This window comes from Leptomonas pyrrhocoris, assembly GCF_001293395.1.
Source record: "Leptomonas pyrrhocoris isolate H10 chromosome Unknown, whole genome shotgun sequence".
NCBI classification, from domain to species: Eukaryota; Euglenozoa; class Kinetoplastea; order Trypanosomatida; family Trypanosomatidae; genus Leptomonas; species Leptomonas pyrrhocoris.
The window spans coordinates 105,901-133,175 of record NW_015438362.1 but is presented as its reverse complement, the minus strand read 5'-3'; the positions used below and the strand labels follow the sequence as shown (position 1 = coordinate 133,175).

The 27,275-nt window shown below is 56.0% G+C and overlaps 9 protein-coding genes across 12 annotated transcripts; all 9 read left to right on the top strand.

Moving 5' to 3' along the window:
• Positions 1 to 182: 182 nt before the first annotated feature.
• Positions 183 to 5,748, top strand: ABB37_03670 (hypothetical protein; the record flags this gene model as incomplete). 3 transcript variants are annotated; one of them, XM_015801074.1, is made up of 1 exon in its annotated part: positions 183 to 5,748. In XM_015801074.1, exon 1 carries the CDS (start codon positions 625 to 627, stop codon positions 5,746 to 5,748), a length of 5,124 nt encoding a protein of 1,707 aa, XP_015659694.1. In that variant the 5' UTR covers positions 183 to 624. The 3 variants fall into 3 exon arrangements, with proteins under 3 accessions (XP_015659694.1, XP_015659693.1, XP_015659692.1); XM_015801073.1 differs by having other exon boundaries at positions 442 to 5,748; XM_015801072.1 differs by having other exon boundaries at positions 445 to 5,748.
• A 705-nt stretch (positions 5,749 to 6,453) lies between these two features.
• Positions 6,454 to 6,882, top strand: ABB37_03669 (40s ribosomal protein S24e; the record flags this gene model as incomplete). Its single annotated transcript, XM_015801071.1, has 1 exon — positions 6,454 to 6,882. The coding sequence occupies exon 1, from the start codon at positions 6,469 to 6,471 to the stop codon at positions 6,880 to 6,882; it is 414 nt and encodes a 137-aa protein (XP_015659691.1). The 5' UTR covers positions 6,454 to 6,468.
• A 714-nt stretch (positions 6,883 to 7,596) lies between these two features.
• On the top strand, positions 7,597 to 8,026 carry ABB37_03668 (40s ribosomal protein S24e; the record flags this gene model as incomplete). Its single annotated transcript, XM_015801070.1, has 1 exon — positions 7,597 to 8,026. The coding sequence occupies exon 1, from the start codon at positions 7,613 to 7,615 to the stop codon at positions 8,024 to 8,026; it is 414 nt and encodes a 137-aa protein (XP_015659690.1). The 5' UTR covers positions 7,597 to 7,612.
• Positions 8,027 to 8,612: 586 nt separating this feature from the next.
• Positions 8,613 to 9,748, top strand: ABB37_03667 (hypothetical protein; the record flags this gene model as incomplete). The annotated part of the gene is made up of 1 exon (XM_015801069.1): positions 8,613 to 9,748. The coding sequence occupies exon 1, from the start codon at positions 8,948 to 8,950 to the stop codon at positions 9,746 to 9,748; it is 801 nt and encodes a 266-aa protein (XP_015659689.1). The 5' UTR covers positions 8,613 to 8,947.
• A 2,167-nt stretch (positions 9,749 to 11,915) lies between these two features.
• ABB37_03666 (hypothetical protein) lies at positions 11,916 to 12,345 on the top strand (the record flags this gene model as incomplete). Of its 2 annotated transcripts, none has more annotated exons than XM_015801068.1 (1): positions 11,916 to 12,345. In XM_015801068.1, exon 1 carries the CDS (start codon positions 12,061 to 12,063, stop codon positions 12,343 to 12,345), a length of 285 nt encoding a protein of 94 aa, XP_015659688.1. In that variant the 5' UTR covers positions 11,916 to 12,060. The 2 variants fall into 2 exon arrangements, with proteins under 2 accessions (XP_015659688.1, XP_015659687.1); XM_015801067.1 differs by having other exon boundaries at positions 11,918 to 12,345.
• A 547-nt stretch (positions 12,346 to 12,892) lies between these two features.
• Positions 12,893 to 16,461, top strand: ABB37_03665 (hypothetical protein; the record flags this gene model as incomplete). The annotated part of the gene is made up of 1 exon (XM_015801066.1): positions 12,893 to 16,461. The coding sequence occupies exon 1, from the start codon at positions 13,051 to 13,053 to the stop codon at positions 16,459 to 16,461; it is 3,411 nt and encodes a 1,136-aa protein (XP_015659686.1). The 5' UTR covers positions 12,893 to 13,050.
• A 1,012-nt stretch (positions 16,462 to 17,473) lies between these two features.
• Positions 17,474 to 20,952, top strand: ABB37_03664 (putative pre-mRNA splicing factor ATP-dependent RNA helicase putativedead/h helicase; the record flags this gene model as incomplete). The annotated part of the gene is made up of 1 exon (XM_015801065.1): positions 17,474 to 20,952. The coding sequence occupies exon 1, from the start codon at positions 17,680 to 17,682 to the stop codon at positions 20,950 to 20,952; it is 3,273 nt and encodes a 1,090-aa protein (XP_015659685.1). The 5' UTR covers positions 17,474 to 17,679.
• A 532-nt stretch (positions 20,953 to 21,484) lies between these two features.
• ABB37_03663 (hypothetical protein) lies at positions 21,485 to 23,691 on the top strand (the record flags this gene model as incomplete). Its single annotated transcript, XM_015801064.1, has 1 exon — positions 21,485 to 23,691. The coding sequence occupies exon 1, from the start codon at positions 21,874 to 21,876 to the stop codon at positions 23,689 to 23,691; it is 1,818 nt and encodes a 605-aa protein (XP_015659684.1). The 5' UTR covers positions 21,485 to 21,873.
• A 1,245-nt stretch (positions 23,692 to 24,936) lies between these two features.
• Positions 24,937 to 27,006, top strand: ABB37_03662 (hypothetical protein; the record flags this gene model as incomplete). Its single annotated transcript, XM_015801063.1, has 1 exon — positions 24,937 to 27,006. The coding sequence occupies one exon, from the start codon at positions 24,937 to 24,939 to the stop codon at positions 27,004 to 27,006; it is 2,070 nt and encodes a 689-aa protein (XP_015659683.1).
• Positions 27,007 to 27,275: the final 269 nt, after the last annotated feature.

Sequence of the window (27,275 nt, the reverse complement as noted above, 5' to 3'; positions counted from 1 at the left end):
ACTCTTCGTGTGTGTTCGCGGCTGCCTGAATGTCGAGCCAATCCCTCCCTCCTGATCGGCTGGCTGGTGAATTTCTTCGTCTCATCCGTATCAACCTACCTGGGTAGTGTGCTCGTTCTTCTGCTCTTATCACATGATATTTCTCTCGCCCTCTTCTTCTGGCTGCCAATCGACAAAAAATAGAAATTTAAAAGGGTAATAATATATATATATATATATGTATTTAGAAAGCAGTCTTTTGCTGTTGCGAAACGAGTTTGCTTTTGGAATGAAACTGTGCCGTCGGCGTATGTTTTGCGCAAGGAGATCTTCTCTCTTTCTCTGTCCTCCCTCTTGCAAATGACCTTCCTCACTTTCTTTGCCTTCTCGACGCGTGCTGCTCACTCACCTGTGGACCCATAACAACTAAACCCCTCTTCTTCTTGTTTCTGATCCTAATGAGCAGCGAGGGAAAGGAACGGAAAAGAGAAATTTCTCTCTTGTAAAGCAGAGATTAATCGCAAAGAGTATTCCAAGATTACGTGTGGTGCCGTGACGCGTTACGCGTCTAATTTGCGTTCTTCCAAAATAATACACTTACACAGCAGAAAAGAGAAACAACGCTGTTGTCTTTGTTGTTGCGTCATGACGGAGCGGTCGAAAATGAAGGAGCGTCGTGGCGAGCGTCAGCACGCGTTGGGCATCGACTGTGTTGATCGGCTGATCTGGAAAGAATGGACCCCTGGCTGCGAATACACTCGTAAAATCCTGGTGAAGAACGTCGACCGCGCATCCCAAACCATTAAGATTTCGCTGCCGGTGCACAGGAAGATCCTGCTGACGTCGTTTCCAGAGCCCGTCACGCTGAGCAGCGGCGTCTCGCACGAGATCAGCATTACCTTTAAACCGGCGGAGCTGGTGGAGCTGCACGATGCCATCACCATCACGGTGGAAGGCAGGGGATCCTTTCAAGTTCTCCTTGACTGCCTGACGCCCTACGCGAAGTTGTCCATGCCATCCAGCTACGATTTCGATTACTGCGCGATTGGCTCTACGGGTCACGCAGAGGTGCAGCTGCGCAACAGCGGGACGGCACCTGTAGAGTTTACCTGGGAAGCTCCCGCGCCGTTTTGCATTCTCCCGAAGCACGCCGTACTGGATCAAGGCGAGGTAATGCATCTCACTCTCCTCTTCACGCCAACGGACGCGTGCACGATGGTGGGGCAGGCGGTCTGTCGACTCACCGGTATGGACGAGGTGATCGCCACCCTCAAGGTGTCCGGCGTCGGCAAGTATCCTTTTATTTGTTTTCAAGATCAGGACGAGCAGAATGACGGCGGCAGCAACGATACCTTGATCGTGAAGATGGAAGGCAAGATGAATGGATCGGTGTCCACGAAAGAGGTCCGCCTGTGCAACCCATCCGCGGTGCCCGCCACGGTGCGGCTGCGACGCTCTGACGACGGCATCGCCTCAGCTTTTTTTGTTACAGTGGAAGGCGCGGCAGACGGCGTGACCAGATCCGGCGAGCCGTTTGTCGTTCCCCGTGGCGCGACGCAAACCTTACGCATTCACTACACCCCCGGCAGCGCTGGCGTGCTGCAGTCGAGCGTGTTTCAGATCGACTGTCTCGAGGGCAACACGCTTCAATTAGAGCTCAGCGGCACCACCAGCGGTCCGCGCGTCACGACATCGCTGAGCAGCGTCGACTTTGGCGCGGTGGACTTAGAGCACCTTCCCACGAAAAAGCAACGGACGCGACACATCACGCTGCGCAACACATCGGCGATCGACGCGTCATTTGCCTGGGTGAACACGTCGCCTGGAGCGGCATTTCTGGTGCAGCCGCAGCACGGCACGGTGCCCGCGCAGTCGATGACGCAGGTGGCCGTGACCTTTCAGCCGTCGCACCCTATTCTGTATTACCGCCGTCTGCACCTCCTCGTCGAGGGCGCCACGGACGTCGCGGGCGTAGACGTGTTCGGTGGGGCCTACAATAGCACCGTACGCCCACCGGCGCTGCATCTTGCTGACGTGGAGGCGGCGCTGCTGCGGGCAGAGCGAGGACTCGGTCTTCTGACCCCGACGGAGCTGGAGAACATCGCCGCCGTAGCAGCCGCAGAGGACGACAGCGACGGCAACGGCGGCAACGACGTTTCAGAGAATGTGGCACTTCGATCGCGGCCAACACCGCATCGGCCCGTGGCGGCGACAACGCTGGAGGCGTGGCGGCGCGTGGAAGAAGACGTGCGTGGTACGAGTGTTGTTATGCGCGGGGCGAAGCACAAATGCCGCAGCCCACTCAACACGCTGGAGGCCATCAACGGGCACGTGGCGGTCAACAACCCTTTCGGGCTCGACGCCCACCAGCTGTACACCTTTACGCCGAGGCACAACAGCAACGTTCAACGTGGCAGCACGAACGACGGCCGAGGACAGATAGTCACCGTCATGAATACATCTGATGTGTCGGCCGTAGCGACGTGGAGCGTGCCGGGGCCCTCCTGTCCGTATTCGGTGACACCCGCGCAGCAGGTGATTGACCCCAACAGCTCCGCCACTTTTCAGCTGCAATGCAACCTCAGCAGCGCGGATGATTACGCCGCACTCTGTACGCTGGAATGTTACGTGAATTTCGAATCAATGTCCGCTTTTTACCTCGCCCCCGACAACTGTGTCGTTCCGCCATGCTGTTTTACAGTGACGTGCACGACATCCAGCGGTGTCGCTTCCAGTCTTCCAAAACAGGCGCAGGCAACCGTTGCATCGCAGATTCGCGCAGCCCAGCAAGTGTGCCTGCCAGCGTGTCGCCTCGGTGGGTCTTCTTATCAGGTCATCACGTTGCACAACAAAGGGGCGACGGCCGCGCGGTATGAAGTGAACGCGCTGCAGTTGAAGCAGGTGAGTGCGGTGGTGCTGCCGCCAGACACCACTCTGATGGACCCGCCGGCATCTCAGCAGGACACCGACGTGGACGGCACCGCGTTTTCAGTGTTTCCGCCGGTCGGGGTGGTGCCGCCACGCGCGCGTCAGCTTCTCGTCGTGAAGTTTCGCCCCAGTGAGGCGGCCCGCTACGAGGCAGCCGCGACGCTGTCGTGGAACTCAAGTACGCGAGCCACCGAGGCGGCCGCCAGCCCCACACCTGGCGATGCCACCGCCATCACCTTGTTCGGTGAAGTTTGTCTGCCACAGCTGCAGTGGCGAAACGCGTGCGACACAGCCGCCTCGGAAGTGGTGTTTCCGCCCAGCTGCATCACCGGCGAAGCGCAGCAGCAGGCGTGGGTGCGCAACACCACGGCGCTGCCCGTCTCCTTCCGCTTCGACACCTCCGTCGGCCTTTTAGGGGTGCTGCGCATGGAGCCGGAGTGGGCGGTGGTGCCGGGCGGAGCGCGGCTGCCCGTCACGCTCTTCTTCAGCCCCCAGCACCCACGCGTCTTCTCCGGCTTTCTCCAGCTCTACCTGGAGGACGGCGCGACCGACGCGGTGAATCGTCAACTTTACCGGCAAAAGCTGCCCTTTTACGGCGAGGGCGCGTACGCGGACGTGGAGGTCGAGCCGCGCGTCATCGACGTCGGCGAGGCCCCGGACACACAGGAACAGCAGGCAACCCTCACCCTGTACAACAGCGGCATCTGCGACGTGCAGTACGACGTGCGTGCGATGCGCATCGATGCCGCTGCCTCGCAGCAGTCTGTCATTGTGCCACGCCTGCACAACAGTCGGGGAGTGTTGCCGGCGCGCACGCACACGACGGTGCTCGCGGCAGGGCAGCCGACGCCTGGCCTCACCGAGTTTGTCCTCTACGCAGTGATCAGCGGACTCTCCACCGACCTGGGTGAGGTGCCGGACGCAGAGTCCGTCGCAGAGGCCGAGCGACATCCGCACTGTCGCTGGAGTCTGCGTGCCGCACACCCGGCGGTGCAGGTTGTGAATGTGAAATTCCCTGGCGTGGCGCGGCCGCTCGCGTGGCAGCAGCTGAACCTCAACGCGGTCAACGCCCAACTTGCCGCGGTCAACGACGCTGACGCCGGCGCCGACGTCTTCTCCTTCCAGCACTACGTGAGTGGTCTGGTGCCTCTCACGATGGACCTCGGCGTGGCCCACGAGATGACGCCTGCCGTCTGCCTGACCGTCACCCTGCAGAACACCGGCGACTGCCCTTCCCCCTTCTCCCTCATGTTTCCCACGCAGCACGACGCCAACACCGAGCATTGGTGCCTCGAGAACACCGAGTTGGCGGACCTGCAGTACATCGTGGACCGCGGCATCATCGCCGTCACGCCCTCGCAGGGCGTCATTAATGTCGGCGGCACGGTGCAGCTGCAAATCGCCTACACGCACGAGGAGGTCGGTGTGCACCGCCTGCCGATGCTCCTACGTGTCGGTGCGGGGGAGCGTCGTGTCGCCGTGGTGTTGGAGGGCCGTACGCTGCCGCCGGAGGTACAGGTGCTCAACTTCCACCACGAAAAGGTCTACGAGCTGCTGCCCGTCGCCCTGGGCGATATGGAGCCGCCGCTGCAGTACGTCACCGTGTCGAACCCGTGTGACGAGCCGGTGGAGTACACGGTGGATGTGACGGCGCTGCAGGCACACGCGAAGAGCAACTACGGCTTCCCCGTGTTTCAGTGCGCCGACCCGCATGGATGTGTGCCCCCGCACACGACCGCCAGCATCGGCTTTTACTTTCGACCGCTTGAAGCACGGCACTACCAGATCACCGTGCTGGTGCAGACGGCGCAGGGCGAGGGCTACTACGTGGATCTTGTCGGCACCGGCTACAACACACGGGTGGCGCCAAAGACTTCCGTCGTGCAGTGGGTGGAGGACTCCCTGATGCACGTCCCTGTCGTCCCACCCCTCATCCCTCATGCGAGTTCGCTTCGACTCGTGGAAGACGTGTGCACGCTGGGTGCCGTCGCGTACTACACGCTGTGCCGGCGCATCTGCACGTTACAGCTGGCGGCGGAGGCGCAGAGTGCGGTGCGGTACGCATGGCAGCTCGAACAGCCCCGCCACGGCGACGCCCAACTCGTCATCCACCCTGCCGAGGGCGTCTTACAGCCGGGAGAGCAGCAGACCGTCCAGGTGTCCTTTTACGCTGGAAGTACCAGCCAGGTGCTAGAGCATCTTGTCAGCTGCCTGGTCGCGCCGTGCACGTCGGCGGCAGCCCCACTGAGGGACGAACGCACTCTGCAGGCAAGTAGCCACCTGGAGCGTCGCCCTCGGTCCCCCCGGCAGAAGCCTAGCAGCGCTTCGCTCCGCAGCGCAGAGTCTCTCGGGCTTTTAGTGCAAGCACGCGTCATGCCGCGCGACGACTACGAGCTGCTCTACGGAAAGGCGCGACTTGCCGCGGCGTACATGCCCGCCCTGTACCGCTCCCACGTCGACCCCATGTCACCCGCAGCGGTGCCGTCGGCTGCGGAGGTGTCCGTCAAGGGTGGAGTCGCCAAGGAAGAGGCCCGTTTTGTGACGGCGTTGGTGGATGAGCTCATCCGCACCGTTGTGGCCTCGCCGAGCGTGCAGGAATCTTTCACGACCCTGTGCCCGCCGCGCTTTGCCTCCTACGCAAAGATGCGTGTGCTTCACGCCACCGCTGCGGGCAGTGGTCCCTCCAAGAAGGGAGCGAAGGCGGAAAAGTCCAACGCTGCTGCCGCGTCAACTGCGGCTCCCGCAGCGAAGGGAGGGAACTTTACCGCGGCTGTTCTCACCGAAGGAGTCTTGGAAGAACTTCTTCGCAACCTACTCAGCGAAGGTGTTGCCGCCGCGTAGGCCACTACGGCCAGATGGAGAGCTTTGTTTTTTGCTTTTCGGTTTACCACGACTTCATTACGCGACACTGAAAAAAAAAAACCGCCAAGAAGATCGTCTAGCTGGAAGAATGCTTTCTCTCTCTCTCTCTCTTTCTTTTGCTGATCTCATGTAATTAATCACACATGTACAGTGCAACACAGCAAATACTGTTCTTCTCTTCCTGCCAAGCCATCTTTTCTTTGGTGATGCGCGGAATTAAAAGAAAAAAGGCACAGTTGGCGATGACGGATTTCTCTAAGCTTCAAGGCAACCGTGGCAAGGTCTCGCCTTTAGAGGAAAACGGATAATGCACACAGCACGCGTCATCGAAAAAATACGCATATGTCGGTCGCACGAGTGTTCAAACTATCTCTGTGTGGCTCATATCTCATGAATGTTGTTGAACTTTTGGCGGTGCGTGACAAGTAATCTAAGCCCAGAAGGTGGCGGACACGAGTGGAAACGGTGGAGCTCGCGTTCGCGGGGTGAGGTGCTGTAGCTCGCAGCCTTTGGGTGCCGTTCGATTGAAAATGCCGGATGCGTCTGCACCTCTTCGCTTTGCATACGCTTCTCTCCCGCTTCCTCTCTTTCCTCTTTTTCTTTGCTTCATTTTGCACGCGCAACAATGTCGACTTATTCTTCCTCTGTGCGCTTCCAACTCTTCCCATTATCGGCACAACTACAGGAATCGACGGAATCATGGTCTTTCAGAAGAAGAAGTCTGAGGTGTCCATCCGCACCTCCCAGTTCAAGGTGAACAAGCTGCTTAACCGCAAGCAGTTCATCGTGGAGGTGAACCACCCGCAGTGGTGCGGTACGGTGCCGACGAAGGTTATCCGCAAGAAGCTGGCCACCCTGTACAAGGTTCCGGATGAGAACCAGGTGTCCGTCTTCGGCTTCAAGACGAAGTTCGGCGGCGGCAAGACCACCGGCTTCGGTCTGATCTACGACGACCTCGCGTCCTTGAAGCGCTACGAGCCGAACTACCGCAAGACCCGCATGGGCTTCGGCAAGGCTCGCCTGCCGGCCCGCAAGTCGGTGAAGGAACGCCGCAACCGCAACAAGAAGCTGCGCGGCAAGGCGAAGGGCAAGCAGGCCGCCAAGAAGAAGTAAGTCATTTTTGTTCTTTACGCATTCAGTTGGCCGGCATTGCGGACTGGCGGTGTTGCACGCATCACGGCTTTGTTCCCTGTCTGGCTCTTCCGTGTTGTGAAGTGCATTGTGCGCTTTGAGTCGCTTGGCTCCATGCAGAGGCTTCTCTGACGTGTATCTCCCCGATTTCAGCTTATTTCTTCGTGATGCTCATGGAGAAAAACAATGTTTTTCTACTCTTATTTTTACTCTTCTTTCATGAAACAAACAAAAACTAGAACCTGGAGCGCATCACTGCGGTAGTAGCGCCTGCTCCTCGTATTTCTCTACGCGCTGTTTTTTCTCGCTGCACGTAGAGGAATGAGGAAAAGAGGGCACATCATGGTGTTCCCCAAGTGTGAAGCGCTGCTGCTTCACGGCTCTTCCTTTCCCTGTGGCAAGCTGCCGCTGTCAACCGATTGAACTGATCGGGAAGTGGTGTCTGCAAACTCTTGTGTGACTCCGATGCTCGTTCGCAAAGTAGACCTACGATGCTGGCCAAGAGATTATGTTGGACCTTTTTGCCAATGAGAATGTAGTGGTTGCTCTTCTCGTCTCCTCCCCGTATTCTCCTGTTCTGCGCACGCCCCCATTTGTTAATGCATTTTGTTTTTCCTTTAACAATACATCTCCGCCGTGTTCACAATTTTCCGCTACACATTTCGAATACCGAATGCACATTTGTAATGCTATAAAGGGGATTACGACAACCATGGTCTTTCAGAAGAAGAAGTCTGAGGTGTCCATCCGCACCTCCCAGTTCAAGGTGAACAAGCTGCTTAACCGCAAGCAGTTCATCGTGGAGGTGAACCACCCGCAGTGGTGCGGTACGGTGCCGACGAAGGTTATCCGCAAGAAGCTGGCCACCCTGTACAAGGTTCCGGATGAGAACCAGGTGTCCGTCTTCGGCTTCAAGACGAAGTTCGGCGGCGGCAAGACCACCGGCTTCGGTCTGATCTACGACGACCTCGCGTCCTTGAAGCGCTACGAGCCGAACTACCGCAAGACCCGCATGGGCTTCGGCAAGGCTCGCCTGCCGGCCCGCAAGTCGGTGAAGGAACGCCGCAACCGCAACAAGAAGCTGCGCGGCAAGGCGAAGGGCAAGCAGGCCGCCAAGAAGAAGTAAGTCCTTCTATTGTCACTTTGTACGCGCTTGTTTCCACACCTTCGCAGCCACCGTCGTCTCTGCACTTTATCAAGAGTGTTTTTGCGAGGTGTGCAAGGTGGCTGCGAGAGGTGGAACGCGGTGGTACACATCCCAATGCGAGACTTTTTTTAGTTTTCCTTTACCATAATTATTTGGGCACAACCTCCTGAGATTGGCTCCAGTAGTTTCATTTCCGAAGCAAAACGCTGAAAGAAAAAATCGAAGTGCTACGGCGTGTGTCGCAAAGGTGATACGAACAACTTTTTGTTGAAGCAAATGTTGTTTATCGACGTCAAAATCACTTGCGCCGCTGTCAATCGTTAAAGCGCAGCAGCTGCACATGTTTGGCTGCCAAAACACCAGTAGAGTCAAAAACTCCCCCTCATCCATACAAGGAGACTTCGGGATGTACTCCAGAGGCTCTGTTAAAGCGACTCCTATCCGGTCACATGCATTTCCTCATAAAATCATCACTCCTCTACACATTTGCTCTTGCCTCGCTTTCATTCGTATTGCGTGTTCTATTCGTTTATGATGATATTATGTATGTATATTAATTTGGACAGCAGGTATCTTGTGAAAGACCTCGTTTCCTCTCTGCTACTTTCCCGCGTATTTCTCCGCAGCTCATTGATAGTGCGGAGTCCGCATACGCTGTCTTTTTTTTTTTTGTTTCCTCTCTCCCTTTTCGCTGCTCCGTTACCAACCAGAAAGCCAACAACACCAATCATAAAAGTCGGTGAGTCGGTGGCAGTCGTTTCGTGCCAGGAGCTATTTACCTTCTTGCTTTTCTCTCTCTTTCTTTCCTTACTGCCCGTGGTCAATTCTGTACTCACACTCGCAGCATTCTTATTCAAAAGCTTCCCTTTTTCAGAGTCTCCTTGTACCTTCTGCATTGTCATGTCCGCCCTCGCGAACCGCACCGATCAGCGCAGCAGCTTCGATCGGCGCACCAGCCTCGCACGTCGCTCCACCGTCCGGGACGTCGTCGCTTCCATCGCCTACGTCCCTGCGACGGCAGAGTCGGTCAAAAGCGTTACATTCGAGTGGGCCCGCGCCTGCTCCATCTACACCATCCAAGGCGCAAACGTTTGGCACCAAGGTGGTGGGGAGCTGCCCTACCGCCCCGTGCTGGGCAGCCTGGCGATGCAACCAAACACCGGCAAACACTTCTTCTCCTATCGTATCAACACCGATAACAGTCGGGCCGGCTTCTGCACCTCGACGGTGTACAACACACCTGAGTCGTTTCGAGAAAACGAGTTTGGCAAGACCTTGGGGGCGGATTTGGATGATAGCGCATCGTGTGCGGAGGACACGGACGAGGTCCCTCAGCCAAGCTTTCTTCAAACCATCGGAGCCGTCCCTATTCGGCCCAGTTCGCCGTGGGAGGCCTACATCGACCTACAAACCTCCAAGGTTTACGTGAACGGGCGGTGTGTGAAGCACTTGTGGCGTTTGTTTGTCCCTACGTGCGGTGGTGTCCTCTCCTTCGTCGTGGACACGGAACTCGGTGCGGTGCAGCTCTTTGTGGACGGCAAATACGAAGGCATGATGCTGGACGAGAGCACTGGTCTGAAGGGGAAAACGGTGTACCCATGCATAGGGATATCCGGTCAGGATGTATCAAATCGCAGCATTGGAACCGGTTACATGGGCGCCTTCGTGGAGCCATCACACCCCTTCAACTGCATTTACTGATTTTTTTTTAAACTGTACAAAAAAATGTATCAACATCGCAAAGCCCCCTCACTCTGCAGCAAGGCCTCAGCGTCTCGTCTCGTTCGATGAATTGTTTTCTTTAGTGATGATGTATAGCTATCCCTGCTCTCTGACTTTGCCGGCCTTTGTACACACGTACGAAGCTTTCTTCTCCTTTTTTCTTCTATTCACTTTGCTCCGTGTTCTAAGTCGTTTTTTAATGCTAATGTTTTTTTGATTTTTTTGAAAATGCTTTTCGTGTTTGTCACCTGTGAATCGAAGAAGAAGAAAAAAGGTGGTAAACTCCTATAATGCGTGTTCTTACACAACGCTGCAGGATGCGCTCTATTTGTGCCAAGATTACTGTTTTTCATGTACAGTTGCAACACTAGGTTGTAACAGGTGAAGGCCGACGTGGGTGGCACGTCCCCTTCAACTCCGCTTAGCCCCCTATAACTGTTTATTATTATTATTATTATTATTATTATTATTATAAATTTGGAATGTCTGTCTCTTTTCTTTTGTGAATACTTTCCCCGCCTTTATTTTGTGAAGATGTTTTAAGTCCAAAAAAAGACCCGAAAAGCTTCATGATAGATGTTTGCTTTTACGTACCTGTCGCCTCTCCCTTCTCCCCTCTCTTTCTGCTGCTGCTTGGGAGCTCCCCTTCCATCGCAGCAAGAAAGGAAGGGAAATGACTGCCTTCAGCTCTCTTTTCTTTTTCCCTTTTTCGTACGTGGGCGACGCTCCTCGCTCGCAAGGCGCTGGAGCTGCGGGGCACGTACTACTACTATTGCTATCTTCTTGTGACGTTGTTTCCTCCAGCTTTTCTCTCAGCTCTTCCATGCTGACTTCTCAACCTTCCTCAACCCTTTCTCGGCTCTGCGACAGCTCTATTTGCTGCTTTATTCGTACGCACATGCGCACACCCAAGTCTTGGCGGTCTTCATTCAACGCGCCAGCAAAACGAAGTGGGCATCGTAAGTCACCCAAGATGGCTCCTGCTTCTTTTCTTTGAACGCAAAATCAGAAAAGTAGAGTAGTAGACACTGCTCCGCCCCACAGCGTAGTCACATGCAAAAGCACGCAATGCCCAAAGGAGAGGTCACTGCACGTACCTGCACGACTGAATTTGCAAAGAGAGTAACGCCTGAGGTTCTTAATCCAGTTCATTTTTTTAGTATTTGGTTCTCTGCTTTCGGGTTTGCAGCGCTCCTCTTCGACTCCTCTTGTCGGTAACTCTATACTATTCTTGTCGATTTGTGGTGTTCGCACCTCCCTACCTTTGATGAGCAACGATACGCTTAGGACACCTTTAGATCTCCTGCACGCCAGGACAAGTGAAAACAGAATCGATCAATAGTCTCGATTCAACTGACGGTAAGCGTGTGGGGGGAAAAATAGCCGCGGGCTGCAGCCGCACGTGAAGATCACATTTCCAAGCAAATAGGTTTTGTTTCTTTACCTACGGCGCCAAGTGCAGTGATCTGAGATGCTTGCGTGTGTGCCGCACACATCGGCCCCAATGTCTGTGCGGTGCTTAGTGGGTTTTTTGCTCTCGTTGCGTGTTTGCTGTGGGAAAAGGAGCGCTGCTTGTTCTAGTTTGTTTTTGGTAGTGAGCTGATGTTTGGATACTTGCAATGCAGTGAGCCGTACCGCGTCTACCCCGCTGCCTCCCTGAATGATGAGCAACGATACGCTTAGGACACCTTTAGATCTCCTGCACGCCAGGACAAGTGAAAACAGAATCGATCAATAGTCTCGATTCAACTGACAGGTGGAAGAGACGACAAGGAAAGTACTCGACGAGAGGGCGCAAGGAAGAGCAAACTCGCATACGTGTGTGTGCGTGTGTGTGTGGTCCTTTATGCTTTACTTGATAAGGTGCCAAAGTCTATTCGCTTTTACGCGGCGTGAGTCCGCCATCATCGAGTGTGCAAAGTCCATCAAAAGGCTCTTGCAGTTTTTCTTCCCACTAGATAACAAAAAGCGCGTGAAAATAGAATTTTTTTTCGTTTGCAAAATGAATAAAGAGACGCACGGAATGCTGACGTTTTCAGGACAAGGGCACAAGCTGACCATTTTACTCGTCATGATAAATTCCTCCCTTCTTCGTTCTTCTTTTTTGTTACTTCCCGTGTGTTATACGTTCCCCATTGTCGTGGTAGAGCACCACGCCACGGTTTTTTTGTTTCCCTGCTCTGTCCGCTAGAAAGGAACAAGAGGAGAGCTGCTCAACGCGTGCTTTCATCCGACTCTCGGCAGAAATCGGCACACACACACACACACACACAAAATTGCACTCAAGTCGCATGAGCACAGTGCAAGAACTTCAGGCGCAGCTGGATGCGCTGCGAGTGCAGCACGTCAGCGACATCGAGACTGCACAAGCAGCGTTATCAAAGCTGCAGGAAGACTTAAACAACGTCCAAGCCGACACGGACAACCTCAAGCAGGAAGAAGCGGAATTGAATCAGCAGTTTGGTGAAAGCAAAGATACCACTGCGTCGTCACAGCAGAGCCCATATAAAGATATTGTTGTGCAGGTCCTGCACGGCTTAGTGCATTGCGATGAAAGCAAGTGTAGCAGCTCATAAGCCTTGTCTTCAGGGAGCTAGCTACTTTCAAGAACGTGTGTGTCAACAGCTGTTCTTACGCTGCTTTTCTTTTCAATCTAGTGAATAGACACAAAGTGTGTGGGTTTTTTTTTTACACTACTCTGCTCAACTCTCACGATTTTAAATACCTACGGTAGTGATACTTTAGTGTTCCCCCTAGCGTCCGTTTCATGATGTGCAACGAGAGCGCATGCTAAACTCTTGCTCTGTTGCCATTTGCTCTTTTCTTTGCAAGAGCTGCTTCGAAGCTGCTACGACAAAGCGGTCACACACACGCGTCTCTTCTTCGTGGAAGGCGGTGAGTCGTTCTTGTGACTATCTTTCATTCTTCAAGCATCACTTTCATGTGCTCCAGCTCATTACTTTCGTTTCTTTCTTCTCCTTTCTCTCTGCCTCTCCTATTACCGTATTTGACTCTACTGGCTCATCCATGTATGATACCTGTTTGTTTGTTTGGTTTGAACCCCTCACGTATATGTGTCACGTCATTACGCTGCTTCAACCCCCTTCAACACCTCGTTTCGGAGGCAGTGTTGCTGGAAAACATTAAATACACAACAGGGGAGAAAGAAAAATCCTGAAGATTACTGTCGTCAGAAACACATCGCTATATATATGTGTGTATGCGTTGCGTTGCTTAATCAATACACACAACTAAAACAAAAACATTGTTACTAAGGCAAGATGGGTAGTGGACCTTCAGTGCAGGAACACCTGCAGAAGTGGGAGACTGCGCTGAGCGAGCTCGATCAGCTCTCCTCCGCCAATCGCCGCCTCATTGATCAGGACCGCATTTACGGCAGCGGTGCGATGCCCAGCAATGACGTCGCGAGAAGCGGTGATGACGAAGGTGCGTCAGACAGAGGCGGCGGCGGCGGTGGCGGTGCACGGCGGCCGTCCTCACTCGTTTCCTTTAATCCCACCACGACCGCGGCTCCCCCCGAGGCTGGGATGGGGGTGAGCATCGGCAGCATCCACCGACAGCAGCGTTGCGGGGCCAACGGGACACCAAGCGCAGAGTACCGCACTGGTTTTGGCTTTGTCGGGCACAACAGCGCTCCCGGCATCAATGCGGCAACGAACCTCAACCCAGTAAACGGCGTAACGGCGCCTGCGGGGACGACGGCGAACGACACGACGAACCGCAGCGCCGGCTCTACCTCGGTCGGGCAGCAGCAGCCCAGACACTCCCGCCAGCAGATGCTGGAGATCCGAAAAGGACGCATGAACTTCTTCCGCAGCTACGAGGTCGAGAATCCCGATTCTCTCGCGGATATCATGCAATGCGACCACTTTGGCGCGGCGGCCGCCGGGCTGTCTTATTTGCTTGGAGGCGATAAAGACTGCAAAGACCGCCGGCGCCGCGTGACGCTAGAGGACATCTTCTTTGCCACGCAGCTGCCTCTACACATGCTGCACTCCGGCCCGCCTCACCTGCCCATCATGGCCGATATCATTCGCGAATTCCTCGACGTGGACAACCGCTTTAAGGGCGACTACAGCCTGGAGGAGGTGCACCTGGATGTTTCGCCGACGATGGGTCAGGTGGAGCTAGGTCCGAACGAGGTGGGGGACCGCCAGACGCGCATGCAGCTTCCGGAGTTCCAGCGCCTCGTCACGCAGGACTGCGAAGAAGAGACGCAGGCGATTCGGATTGTGAACTTCGACCCCTACGTCCTCGAGCAGGCGATGCTGGTCGACGCGTACGAGGACGAGGATGAGCTGAACTCGCCGTTGGCAACCTCCGTCTTGGGGCCGAGTCCTCGTCACCTGGAGCGGCACTACGCCCCACGCAACGACGGCGCGTATGCGGTCATCGTGGACGTGCGCAACGCGGTGCAGCTGATGGTGACCATCGCCGAGGGCGTCGCCAACGACGCGCTGCACGTGAAACTGAAAGAGGTGCCGGCGGCGTCGCTCTTCAAGGCGATGATGGTCGCCGAGGAGAGCCACCGCGCCCGCGGCTTCATCCGCATCTTCAAGAAGGAACTTCATCCTGAGTTTACCACGGATGAGATAAAGATATTTTGGACGCCAGAGCTGGCCAGTGGTAAGGTGTTGGGTACCACACAGATGGGCACGCAGTCGATGGCCGTCTCGCACCACATCAGCCCCCACACCGTGGCCGTCGCGTGGGCGATGCACCTGCTCAGCGGTGTCCGCCCCGGCACGCACGGCTACGGCAACGGTCTGCCCGTGTCGGATATCATTCGAACCATGAAGCTGCCCGCCGAGGTCTTTCTGGACGGCGTGCTGCCTCTCGAGCGGGTGTACGAGTACGCCGCCGACTACCTGAAACTCTCGAAGCGGGATATGGAGGTGCACCTCTATCCCGTGCTGACCAAGATCTCTCGAGAGGACGCGGTGCCGACCATCTCCGTTTTCGACCTTGAATCGATCTTGATCGATGTGAAGGACGCGAACAGAGACCCCGAGGCGCCGGAGCACGTCATGGTGATTATGTACAACGCCTGCGTCGCGCACAACGTGCTCTACATCGTCGAGGAGCCGCAGTGGTGCATCCTAGCCGGCTACGATCAGGAGACGCAGACGGCGGTGCTCATCGACGCGCACCCCAAGACCTTTTCACGTACGTGGTCCTGTCCGTTGGATCGCCTGCACAAGTCCATGACGGGCAGCGGCTACCTCGTCTTCTCGAAGTGCGGCGGGGCAGGTGGGGTACCGCGGCGCGTCGGCGCTCCGAAGATGCTCGCGCCGATGGTGGAAAGCCGTCTCGAGTTGGTGGACCGTCAGCACGAACTGGACAGTGCATGGAGAAAGGAAACGCAGACGCTGCTGACCCACCCCTTCACCTTCCCGTCGCTACCGATAATGCCGACGATGGTGGCCATGACCTGCACCCGCCTCGGTATCATGACCACCTTCGACGACGTGATACAGCGCCTGCCTTTCGCGATCTCCGCGCTGGTCATTCGCTCCCACACCCTCGAGTCCTTGCACGTGTGTCTCACGCAGTACCTGCAGGTGGCAAACTTGAATGAGAACATCGAGGTGACCGCCTACCACGGTGATAGCAACGCGGACGGTGTACTCAAGCTGCAACTGCCGCAACTGGAGCAACTCATCCAAACCTCGCTGGACGGCAGCCACGTGCTGCTCCTGCACTTTGACCCAAGCCGCCTGCTCGTGAACGGTGCTCTCCACCCGTTTGGCAGTCTGGGCATGGTGGTGGGCTACGACGAGGAGCTCGGGAGCGTGCGGGTGCTCGACACCAACCCCAACAGCTTTCTGCGCGAGTGGTCTGCCCCTCTACTGGAAGTGTACGAGTCCGTGCTTGACAACGAGGTCACCCGCAAGCACCGCACGCGAGGTGTGCTGCTCGTTTCCCGTGTCGCCGAAGGCTCGAAGGAGCACATCTTTGCCGCGAACGAGGAGCGCAACTTCCGGCTGGAGCTGCTTCCTGTGCAGAACGTCTTCCTTGTGAGCCCGAGCCCACACTTTCAGTGCTTGTCCTTCGCCTTCTCGCAGATGGGGTACTTCTTCAGTCCGGAAGAGATCTTCTACGAGGCCTACCTCAAGACGATGGACGACCAACGCCGCCGTGGCAGCCAGGCCTTTGCCTGGCGCGATGTGGAGGTGTCGCTGTCCGTCATCAACAAGAAGATCGACGCCTCTTTTATGGCGGAGGTGTGCAGGAAATTTCTCGAGTCCCGCAACCCGCACCAAAGCGGTGCTGCCGCGTGCGTCTCCGTGCAGGTGCTCGAAGACATCGACGTGGACGAAGAGCTGGACGAGCTGCTCGAGAAATCAACGCAGTCCACGGAGACCGTGCTGCTGGTGAATTACGACGTCCTGCGCACCCATCAGCTACCGAACCTCGGCCGCAGTGTGGCGCTGGTGAAGGCCTACAGCAAAGAGAAGCAGCTTGTCGAACTCTGGGATGCGGAGTACGCCGTGTTTGGTCTTTGTTTTGTGGTTACGAAGCAGAAGCTAATTGAGATGGGCGACCTAGAGAACGTGGGTACGAGTCCGTACGGTCTCGTACAGTTCATGCGCACCTCGGGCTCTGCCGCACCGAAGAAGAAGCTGGGCCTTATGTCGGAGCCGTTGACCTTGGAGGATGAAGCGGAGTAGGACGCTGCCGTCAGCGGCTATCGGCGATCACCTTCGGATTTGAATTGCGAGGAAAACAACGAGTCTGAGTGGCAGTGAAATGTTGAAAGGGAAAATGAAAGCTCTGAGGCAGAAGGGAGAGCGAAAGTAAAAAAAAAAATCGAGCTGCTATTTTTTGTTTTGCTCTCTCTCTTCTTATGATGATGATGATGAATGTTTGGGTTTACTACTCATGAGCCTTGCCTTCTTGCGCTGTCGGTTGAGTCTGTCGATACCACTTTGGTTGTGTTTATCGTTGTTTCCGTGTCTTGTTCTTGCCAGGAGAGATGTGTATTTTTTAATGAGGGAAATGCTGGGTGCGTTCTCCGACTCTTTCCTCCGGTGTGGTACTTTAGATTGCAGAGTCTGTCTGCCTCTCTTTTTCCGTTGCTGTTTTGGTTTGGTGGTCATTGTGTACTTGATGGGCGCTTGTCGCGACACCATTTCATCTGTATCCCTATGTACGTACTAGTTAGGGTGTTCTTGTTATCTTTTGTATTGCTGTTGGTAGCGATGGTGGATAGCATGCCGTCCCCACATCACAAACATTCTCTTTTTTTTCCTTCTCGTTTTTTTTTTGCTATCTTTCGTTGACTGAACAGCGCTACACCAACTTTAGCATCTACGTCACCGCAGAAGTACTCGCAGCATCCTGTAAGTTGGCCTGGTGTGTATAGAAGGCCGAATTAAAAAATCATTTAACATCGTTTCACGGTTTTCAGTCGTGCTGATGCTACCCACTTCATGTGGAGCGGTCGAGCCTCGTCTTTTCACTGCGATAGATTCCTTTGGTGCTCTCCTTGAGCGTGTGTGTGTGTATGACAAATGTGGTACTGCATGGCGCCCAAAGCTCTTCTGTCGTCATGCATCGCCTTCTCAGCATGTTCCTCTCTCAAGCAAAGGTGCACCTTTTCGCTTTGTCATCCTTGTCTTCTGCTCCTCTTCCCCTCCCCCTTCCTTCTCGCTCTTTTTTTTTCCTGCTGGTTTTATTGAAGTGTCGGAAACTGCGGCCATATATGTTGGTCGCGTTTTGTTGTTGCTGTTGTTCATAGTTCCAACAGAGGAAAGGGCAATCGCAGAAGTACACCTTCACGCATTTATTGCCATTGCATTATTCCGTTGTTGTTGTTGTTTTTCCTAGCTGTATTCTGTCTCGATTTCTCTCTCCCTCCCCCCTCCCCCTGTGTATTGCGCCTTGCAATGGACGTTGGCGGCACAAACAGTCCAGTGGACGCGACGGGCGAAGACGACGCCGCTGCAGAGCGGCAAAACTTGTCCATTCTCATGAAGCTGCAAGAGCTGTACTGCAAGTCTGTCCTGTATGAGCAGCTGGAGTGCGTGATGGGCCACCCGGCCACCCAAGAAGAGAGCGACGGCTACCTGGACGATGTGGAGGGTCTGGTGGATTTATACTGTGGCGAGAAGGCCGCAGTGGCGAAGCAGATGGACGCAGCGGACGGGAGCGCGGAGGCGACGGCGCAGCGGGAGAGTGCCACGAAAGAGCGCGTGCTCGCCTCTCTGTCTGCCGCCATCAACGGTGGGGCGGAGGAGGTGGAAGCGGAAATGAATGCCGGCGAGCCGGCAGAGGCAGCGATTTCAGTGACCAGCATCGAGCAACTCTACGACACGTTGCACGACTGCCTCTCGACCGACACCGTCATCACTGGCCTCGCCGTCGGCTCCCTTCTCCTCGCCGAAGATGCGAAGCGCGGGGCGGAGGAGGCCGCCCACCTCGCTCAGCAGCAGCGGCAGCGGCAGGACGGCGTGGACCTGTCCAGCATGTCCACCTCCACCGCGGAGCGCAGAAACGCCATGAAAGTGTCGCCAGAGGAGATGTTCCGACTGGCCCAACACGTCCGCAGCGGCCTGGCGGATGAAGCAGACCTCCTGAAGCTCAAGTCGGAGGACACCGGCGACGAGGGAGGGGCAGATGTGGAGCTGAACGAGACGGAGCCGCGGTTTCTGCGCAACTTGGGCTTCTCCTCCACGCTGCACCGTCGCATCAACTACCGGGCCCTCCTCCCCTCGCAGATGCTGCAAAACGCAAACTCCCCACAGCACCGGCAGGCCATCCTGGACCGGCTGGCGCAGAAGCAGCAGGGTGACTCGTCAAAGCTGACGAGTATGGAGAGGACGGCGCAGATGCAGGAGAAGATCAACATGGAGCGCCGCGTCATCGCGCGCAAGGCGCAGCGGCAGCAGCAACAGCAGCGGTTTAACGAAGACGAAAATGAAGCAGCGGCTGCAACCGGAGGTGGAGGCGCACGAAGAAACGCGGCTGCAGCGGATGGGGAAGAGTTCACCATGCATCCCACTCTGCTGCACTCGGAGCTGGATGCGCCACCGGAGGAGGGCGGCTTTCGCCCACAGGATCTGCCCAGCAAGCTCCCACCGTGGATGAAGCACAGCTTTGGCCGCAAGCCGCGCTTTGGCTTGCCGGAGACGACGCAGTCGCTTCAAGAGCAGCGCGCCTCTCTTCCCATCTACGCCAAGCGCGACGCCCTCATGAAGTTCGTCGACTCCCACCGCGTGACGGTCTTGGTGGGCGAGACAGGCAGCGGTAAGACAACGCAGATTCCGCAGTACTTGGTCGAGCACGGCTATGCAGATCACGGCATCGTGGCGTGCACGCAGCCGCGCCGTGTTGCGGCTGAGACGCTCGCCATGCGCGTAGCCGAGGAGTATGGCTGCCGCCTCGGCGAGGAGGTTGGCTACACCGTGCGCTTTCGCGACGTTACCTCGTCGCTGACGAAGATCAAGTACATGACGGACGGTATGCTGCTCCGCGAAGCCCTTCTCGACGACAGCTTTCAGCGCTACAGCGTCATCATTCTCGACGAGGCGCACGAGCGCTCCATTAACACGGATCTGCTCTTCGCCATTGTTCGCCAGGCCTTGCGCAAGCACGAAGGTCTCAAGGTGATGATCACGTCCGCCACGCTGGACACGAACAAGTTTTGTGCCTACTTTGGCGCGGAGGAGCCGTTTCGAATTGAGGGACGCACCTTCCCGGTGGAGACCTACTACCTCACCGACCCCGCGAACGACTATGTCCGTGCGGCGCTGCAGACGGTGATGATGATCCACCTGCAGGAGCCACCCGGCGATGTCCTCGTCTTCTTGACCGGACAGGAAGAAATCGAGCTGGGTGGCGAGCAGCTCTTCCGCTGGATGGAGATGCTGCGTCAGCAGGTGACCACCCCGTTGCCGGACTTAATGGTGCTGCCGCTGACCGCCACGATGCCGCAGGAGGTGCAGTCGAAGGTGTTTGAGGCGACGCCGCCTGGATGCCGCAAGGTCGTGCTCGCCACCAACGTCGCCGAGACGTCCATCACCATTACGAACCTCTACTACGTGGTGGACAGCGGCTACTGCAAGCAAAACATCTTCGATGCGAAGCACGGGATTGATCAGCTCAAGGTGGTGCCGGTATCGCAGGCACAGGCGAAGCAGCGCTCGGGTCGTGCGGGGCGTATCGGCCCTGGCAAGTGCTATCGCATGTACACAGAGCAGCAATTCACGGAGGAGATGGTGCCAGAGACGATTCCGGACATTATGCGCACAAGCCTCTTCCATGTCACCCTGCAGCTAAAGGCGATGGGGCTCGACTTGCTGAACTTGGAGCTCATGGACTGTCCGCCGAAGGAAGTCATCGTGTCCGCGCTGGAGAAGCTGCGCTACCTCGAGGCCCTCGACGACGAAGGGCTCCTCACCCCGCTGGGCAGTCGCATGGCCCAGCTGTCCATTGACCCCTCTCAGAGCAAGACGCTGCTCACCGCCGTCGACCTCGGCTGCAGTGAGCCGGTGCTCACCATTGTGTCGATGCTCGCGGTGCAGAAGCGCGGTGTCTTCTACCGCCCACGAGATCAGCAAGAGGCCGCCGATGCGGCACGCCGTCAGTTCATGCAGCCGGAAGGCGACCAGCTCACGCTGATGGCGGTGTACGACGCGTGGGTCGAGGCCGGCATGTCAGAGGAGTGGAGCAAGCGCAATTTTCTGAAGCACCGCATGCTCGTGGAAGCCCGCGACACACGCGATCAGCTCAAGGACATGCTGGCCCGCCGCAATCAGCACATCTCGCACGAGAACGACACCAACTTAGACCAAGTCCGCAAGTCCATCACCGCCGGGTACTTCTTCCACGCCGCACGCCGCGTCGACTCGCACACGCGCTCGTACGTCACCTTGTCTGACCGGCGAGAGGTCTACGTGCACCCGTCTTCGGTGCTCATCGACGATCCGCCCAAGTATGTGCTGTACGACGACCTGCGCATGACGAAACGGGAGTACATGACGGAGCTGCTGGCGATTGAGCCGAAGTGGCTGGTAGAGCTGGCACCCGCCTTTTACGCAAAGCCGAAGGAGGGGCGGCTCACGAAGGAGCAGGCGGCGGAGCGTTTCACACCCATCTTGAAGTCGTGGGAAACCGGCAGCTCATGGCGCATATCGCGTTTGAAGAAGCAACGCCGCTAAGGATGATGCGAGCCCCCTCCCCAAAAAGAAGAATCGAGAAAACTCTGTGCGATGGATTTACTTGTTGGTGTTTTGGAGGAAGGGAGGGATGAAGTACTCTGTGAATTGTACGTCGACGTACAGCGTTATGAACGTGATTCCTTGTTTGCCTAACAAGGGAGACGTGGTTCAGATATTTGAGGAGCTCGTCCACCGTGTTCTTGCTTTCTTTCTTTCTTTTTTTTTTCTGACGCTTTCGCAACGCACTTGAACGCAGTTCAGTATTGAAAATATATATATAGAGAAGGTCAGCAGCTGGTTGCTGCATTGACGCCTTCTCATGCGCTGTACACGTGGGGTCTTTGAACGTCTATTTTCAGCCAATTTTGGGTTGGAAGCGCTTCCGTTTCTGCGCGTGTTTGTGTCTCTTCTGTCTTCCACTTGAATCTTACTCTCTTACGAATTGCCTTTTATGGTTTGGTTCCTTTTTCCACGTACCAACACGGCACGCCAACTTCGTTCTCCCTTTGAGACGTGATCCTTCGATTCGTCAGTAGAACACAATTACACATGAATATTCGAGAAGGGAAAAGAGCCCTTTTCTCCCTACTCCGTTCCATTGTGTACGAAACTCGACAACAAAGGTACGTTCTATATACATATTAGAAGAGGAAGCGGCAAGAGCTTTTTGTGTGTTTCACAGCATCGCGCTTTCTTTGCACTTCACTGCCTGTACCAGCTGATTCCCCAAATATACATCTTTCTATAACTAGAGTGCCAAACTGAACTACAAGAACAAAACGTGCGCTGAATTCAGGTTAGCTCCGTCCACGTCTGTTCTCTTCAGCTTCTTTTTATTTTAGTATTCTTTTTAACCATCGGAGGCGACAAATATACGGCTTCTCGCCCTTTGGGAGACCTACTCGTTCTGTTCCTTTTACGATGTTCTTCATTTACCCAACACCACAGTATCCACGCAGGAAGCTGGAGTACGTGTTCAAGAGTCTGTACCTGATCGCCAATCTAGTCCACGTTACCAGTTTAGTCGTTCTCATGTCGGACTTCTACACCCGGCTGAGCAACTCCATGCCGGAGTACTACCGACAGACCGACCTCGTCATCTCTGACTCCATCACGTTAGTTATGCAGAACTGCGTGTACAATGGCTCAATCCACCTCGGCAACGTGCGAGGCTCCGTCCAGGTGACCATCGGCAACATCGGCTACGGTCTCATGACGACAGCGCAGTACGTCACGGGTCTCTTTGTGCTAGAGTTTCTTCTGCTTGTGAACAATTGCTTTGTTGCGTTGAACTACTCCAAAGGAAACCGCCACCTCCGCCTGTTTGGCGTGCACGTCCCCCTTTACCACATCACGGTGATGATGACCCAGGTGTACTGTATCGCGATTTGCGTGGTGATGTGGTCCTTCGACGGCAACCGCCGCTTCTTCCAGAGTGCGCTGAAGTACTGTGCGGCAGAGATGCGCCGGAGCAACTACGAGCAGCTGCTCTCCTCAGAGTTTGACGATTACACCATCTTCTCCACCGCGGTCTATTGGCCCTTTGCCGCAACGTGTGTGTCGGAGATGATCTACTTCAGCGCCGCCATCGTCCTCTGCTGGTTCTCCGAGGACGATGCAATTATTTTGCTCTCCGAGGCAGACGCGCCGTGGGAGTCGCGCGGCGTCCTGTGCAACACGTATAAGCCGCTGCTGAAGCTGCACACTGCCCAACGCAACGCCATCATCGAAGACGCTCGCAACGCGATTAAAGAGGGCCAGAAGGTGCGCATTGTCCGCTCCTATCAACTGATGACCGAGGAGGACTTCGAGGCCCTGGTGCAAGCGATGCGAGAGCAGGTAGCGAAGGCTCTCAAAGAGAAGCAGTTTGAGAAGCTGAAGGAGAACTTCGGCGACCACGAATCACAGATCGACAACATGGGTTTTGCATGGAGGGAAAACATGATGGTACCGCCACCGGTCGACGAGGAAGACGGGGTGCTCGGCAGCGGCCAAGACGGCGGTCCAGCGGATCAGTTCTTCGACGTGCCTTTTGACGAATACTTCACTGACAATGAGATGAACGAAAACGCACGGGATCAGCTCGGCGGCGGAGGCGGGAACGGACCCGACACCGTCTACAACGACGACCAACTGCTGTTCGACCCGGCTTACGGTCCGGATGGCAACGGCGGCGGCTATTACAACGACAATGCCGGCTACGGGTTTGACGGCGACGACGCGGTTGGCACGCAGGACGCCTGGACACCGCAGGAGGGCGAGTACCCCGTGATGGACGGTCAGGCAGAGCCAAACAACGAAGTCTACGACCCCGAGCCGGCCTCGCGCATCTCGCACAGCCACCATCGCCGTCGCCATCGACACAGCCGCACCCGCGACGATGTCAATGCGCGCGACGCAGAGGACGACTACGGAATGGAGCCGGATCCACGCCTGCCCCCGCCGGGACAGCGCGGGTACGATGACGGGAACCTCGACGCTAGTGGCGGCGGTGGCGCTTTCAACAGCGGCCCCGCGTATTACGACACGAATGATGACATGATGATGTACGGCGGTGGCGGCGGTGCTAGCAGGGGCGGCTACAACCCTAGAAGTCAAGGAGGTGGAGGGGGGGACAGACCAAACTACGGCACAAATGGGCAAGAAGGCCAACGACAGCGCTCCAACCGTGGTAGACAGGCCGGTGTGGAGCAGAACGACGAAGAGGCAGACGAACTCTCGGACGCCTTCGGCCACTAAGAAAAGGAAGTTATGAAGAAAGAACGGAAGTGGATACGTGATGTCTTTCTTCGGAGAGCTTTTTCTTTGTGTAAATATATATATTGAGATGGGTCTGTTGCGATTTTGTCCCAGCGAATTCGTTCTTGGTCACAGCTGTCCGTGTTTCGTCGCCTCCGTTTGCGTAGTCTATGGGCCTCGTCAACGTAGCTGTGTAAGTGTCTGAGGGTGTATGGCGGAGCGACTTTCCCACACGCGTCTTGTTTTTCTCTCCTTTGCTTTCCTTCCCTCACTTGTGCAAAATTTTTTGTTGCTGTTTTACGATTCCGTGACCTTCATGGTTGTGTCTGTACCAGTTTTTTGCCTACCTCTACTTTATATTTTTCTACATATATATATGTCTATATATATGTGTGTGCTAGACTTCACGCTTTTTATTTTTCTTCTTGTTTTATTAGACCTGTTTTCGGTTCTTTCCGTCGTTGTTGTTGCTGTGGTTCACGCACGTGCTTTTTATCAAACTGCAATCTAACGAAAGGAAAAGCTGTACGTTCGTGGTTCGGTTAGCTGGGCATCCTTACGTGACAAGTCGCGTTGAGGGGTGGAGCCACTGTTGTACAAGCCCCCGAAGCCCTTAAAGGCCGGCAGGCTTGCGTTGTTCTGCCTTGACGGTTCAATGAAACTGTGCCTTTGATTCCTTAAGTACTGTGCAACTCTCTCCCTGTCTCGGCCTTACTCTTCTATTCCCATCTGTTTAGGATGTGTGTAGATATTCATATTTTGTTTGTTTGTTTCTGTTGCCGGCATTCAACTCGGCGCACATCGAACATATTCTTAGTTTTCTGAGAACGGGTCTACCACACCGAGAAACAGTTGTCAGCGCAACAACAGCAGCGATCCATACAGCTGATATCCAGCGCTGACTTGATTTGCGCTGCTCGCGTATTTTTGAATCTCTCATTGCAAGTGTACTTGACCTTCTTACTTGCACTTTGCAATCCTCTCCTTTGTTTTCTTTTCTTTTTTGTTTTCGGCGACTACTGCTGTTTCGTATTGCTGCTCTCCGCCTTTAAGGCTTCGGATAAAGCCCTTCAATATACACCCTCTCTTAAACGAAGGTGTACTAGCTTGAATCCTCGTCTCTCCCCCCCCCCCTTCAAGCGTGCCCAGCTCTCGCGAAACGCGTCTTTCCGAAGCGTTACCTTATTCTTTTGCGTTTACCGCTAACAACAGGCGCCGTAATATTGATTAGAACTCGACAGCAGTATGCGCCCCTCGCTCATCCAATGTTTCCCCCATCCTTTCACCCGGCAATGGCCCAACACCGGCAACCCCGTCACCTGTGAGTGCAGACAGCTCTACGCGCTCGTCTCTGTTTGCTGCTGCGTGCCCAACACACACCTGCTCGTGCTGCACGAGTCCATGCGTGTCACTGGCAACATGATCACGTCCATGCCGAAGGGGCCGAAGTACGTGGACTACCGCGTCACTTCTCGCACCACCGCCGAGGACTTCTGTGGCTTTCTCATGCGGGCCGAGGCGGCGGCGGCATCCGGCTCGGCGCACGGCGCAGGTGCGCCGGAGGAGCCCGTCGCCTTCTCCCGGGGTCCGGACGAGGTTTACTCCCCGATGAGTTTCAACTCTCTGCAGAACAACGATGGATTCGAGAGCAAGGCCGCGTCGTCCTCCAATGCACCGCGGCACCCCGAGGCCGTCGTGTCGCCGGTCGCACGCAGCCGGTCGGCATCGGGCCAGAGGCAGGTGGTGGTGGTGTGTTTGCATGGCATTGCCGAGGCTTCTGCTCCCGTGCAATCTGCCCTCATGGATGTGCTGTGCTTCGAGCAGGTCCGTAGCCACCGTCGAGCCATGCGGGTGCCCACCCTGCGCGTCGTCGCGTTCTGTTCGTGTCGCAACTTTGCGTTGCTCCTGCCCGAGCCGCTGCGGGCCGCCTTCACCCTCTCCACCTACGTCTCCACGCTCTCCATTGAAAGCGCGGTGGTGCTGCAGACAAACACCGTGGCCTCCTCCAACATTGTCAACAAACGCTACATGCTAGAGGTGATGACGTCGCCAGACGGGCAGTCGCTGCTGGAGACGGTCACCCTCTCCGCCTCCGTTCTGCGGTATCTGCGGCACCTGCTGCTTGTGGTGCGGGGCAGCTTCAGCGCGACCCTCTCCCCGGGCGCCCTGGCGCTGCGTCGCCTTTCGCGCTGGGCCACCGTGCTGCGTGCCATGGCCGTGCTCTTCATGCCGGACGAGACTTTTCTCCGCTCGCGAGCCCTGCACATCCGCCCAGCCCACCTGCAGAACTACACCACACGGGCATCCACCATCGCCACCGCCGAACGCGTCTCCCACCCGACGTCGCACCGGATTGCTGGCAGTGCCGCACACCGCCCAACGAGCCCGGAAGCGCGGAATGGCGGTACGAGCAATGGGGGTGCCGGGGGTGGGAACGGCGTGGCTGCACCACAGCAGGAGCAACAGCAGCACAACGCGGGGTCACCGTACACCGCCTCGGCAACGCGTCGCGCCATCGGGGGGGCGGTGGTGGACGAATCAGAGGACACGGAGGATTCGTCCGGCCCCAGCCCTATCGAGTCCTTCAGCAATGTGGTGGTGTCGCCGTCGGATGTGGCGTGTGCGCTGAGCTGCCTTCTGGGCCACCTCATGACCATCCCGCGGGAGATGGTGCCGAGCGAGGAAATCATTACCGCTACGAATGCCATGCTGGGGCCGACGGGTGGGTCGAGCACCGTGGTGGACGCCTACGCGAACATGCTGGACACGCAGCGGCGGGGTAAGGGTGGCTTCTCGTTTCAAGATCCGACGATGTGGGACGCGGTGGCGGCCAGCTGGTCGCTGCGTCATCTGCACAGCATTACCGACCCCGTTCAAGAGCTTGCGGACACCATCGGTGGTTCATTTATCAGCACGGGTCTTGCACAGTCGTACATGGCGAACAACCTCAATGGAACCCTCCAAAGTACTGCAAACGGAACCTTCAATGCACTTTTCGCTGGAACCGTCAAGGGGACCTTCAACGAAACCATGCTCGCCGAGCGCGGAGGCGATTTTCGAAATCTGCACGCGAGTTACTCTAGCAGTCCTGGGCAAGAAACGCTGGCGCCGGGCAGCGCATCGGTGTCGCGCGAGGCACCTTCCCGCACGCTGAACAACCGCCCGTTGACCTCGTTGGCGGATTTGTGGAAGAGCGGTGTGGCGGACACGTTTGACTTGCTGGACGCCGCCTCCACCCCCATGTTGGACTACTGGGAAGTCCGCGAGGTGATGCGGGCAACGCTAATCTGCCGCAGCGCGCCGGCCCCGGGTTAGTAGATCACATCTCGATGCGTCAGGGAAAAACGGTGAACCCAGTCTGAAATATTCCTAATGATACACCTGAGGAAAGCAACAACATCGCAACAGCTACGGAAACGTTCGATATTTATTTTCCGCATCCCAAGAAAAAGTTTGTTTTCAAGATGGTTAGCTTTATCGTGGCACGAGTATTACTTTTCTGAGCTTTCTTCGACTTCCAGGTAGATTTTCCTCTCGAAACGGGTATTCTCCTTCCAAGACCAAGCAAAAGAAAGAATGATGTC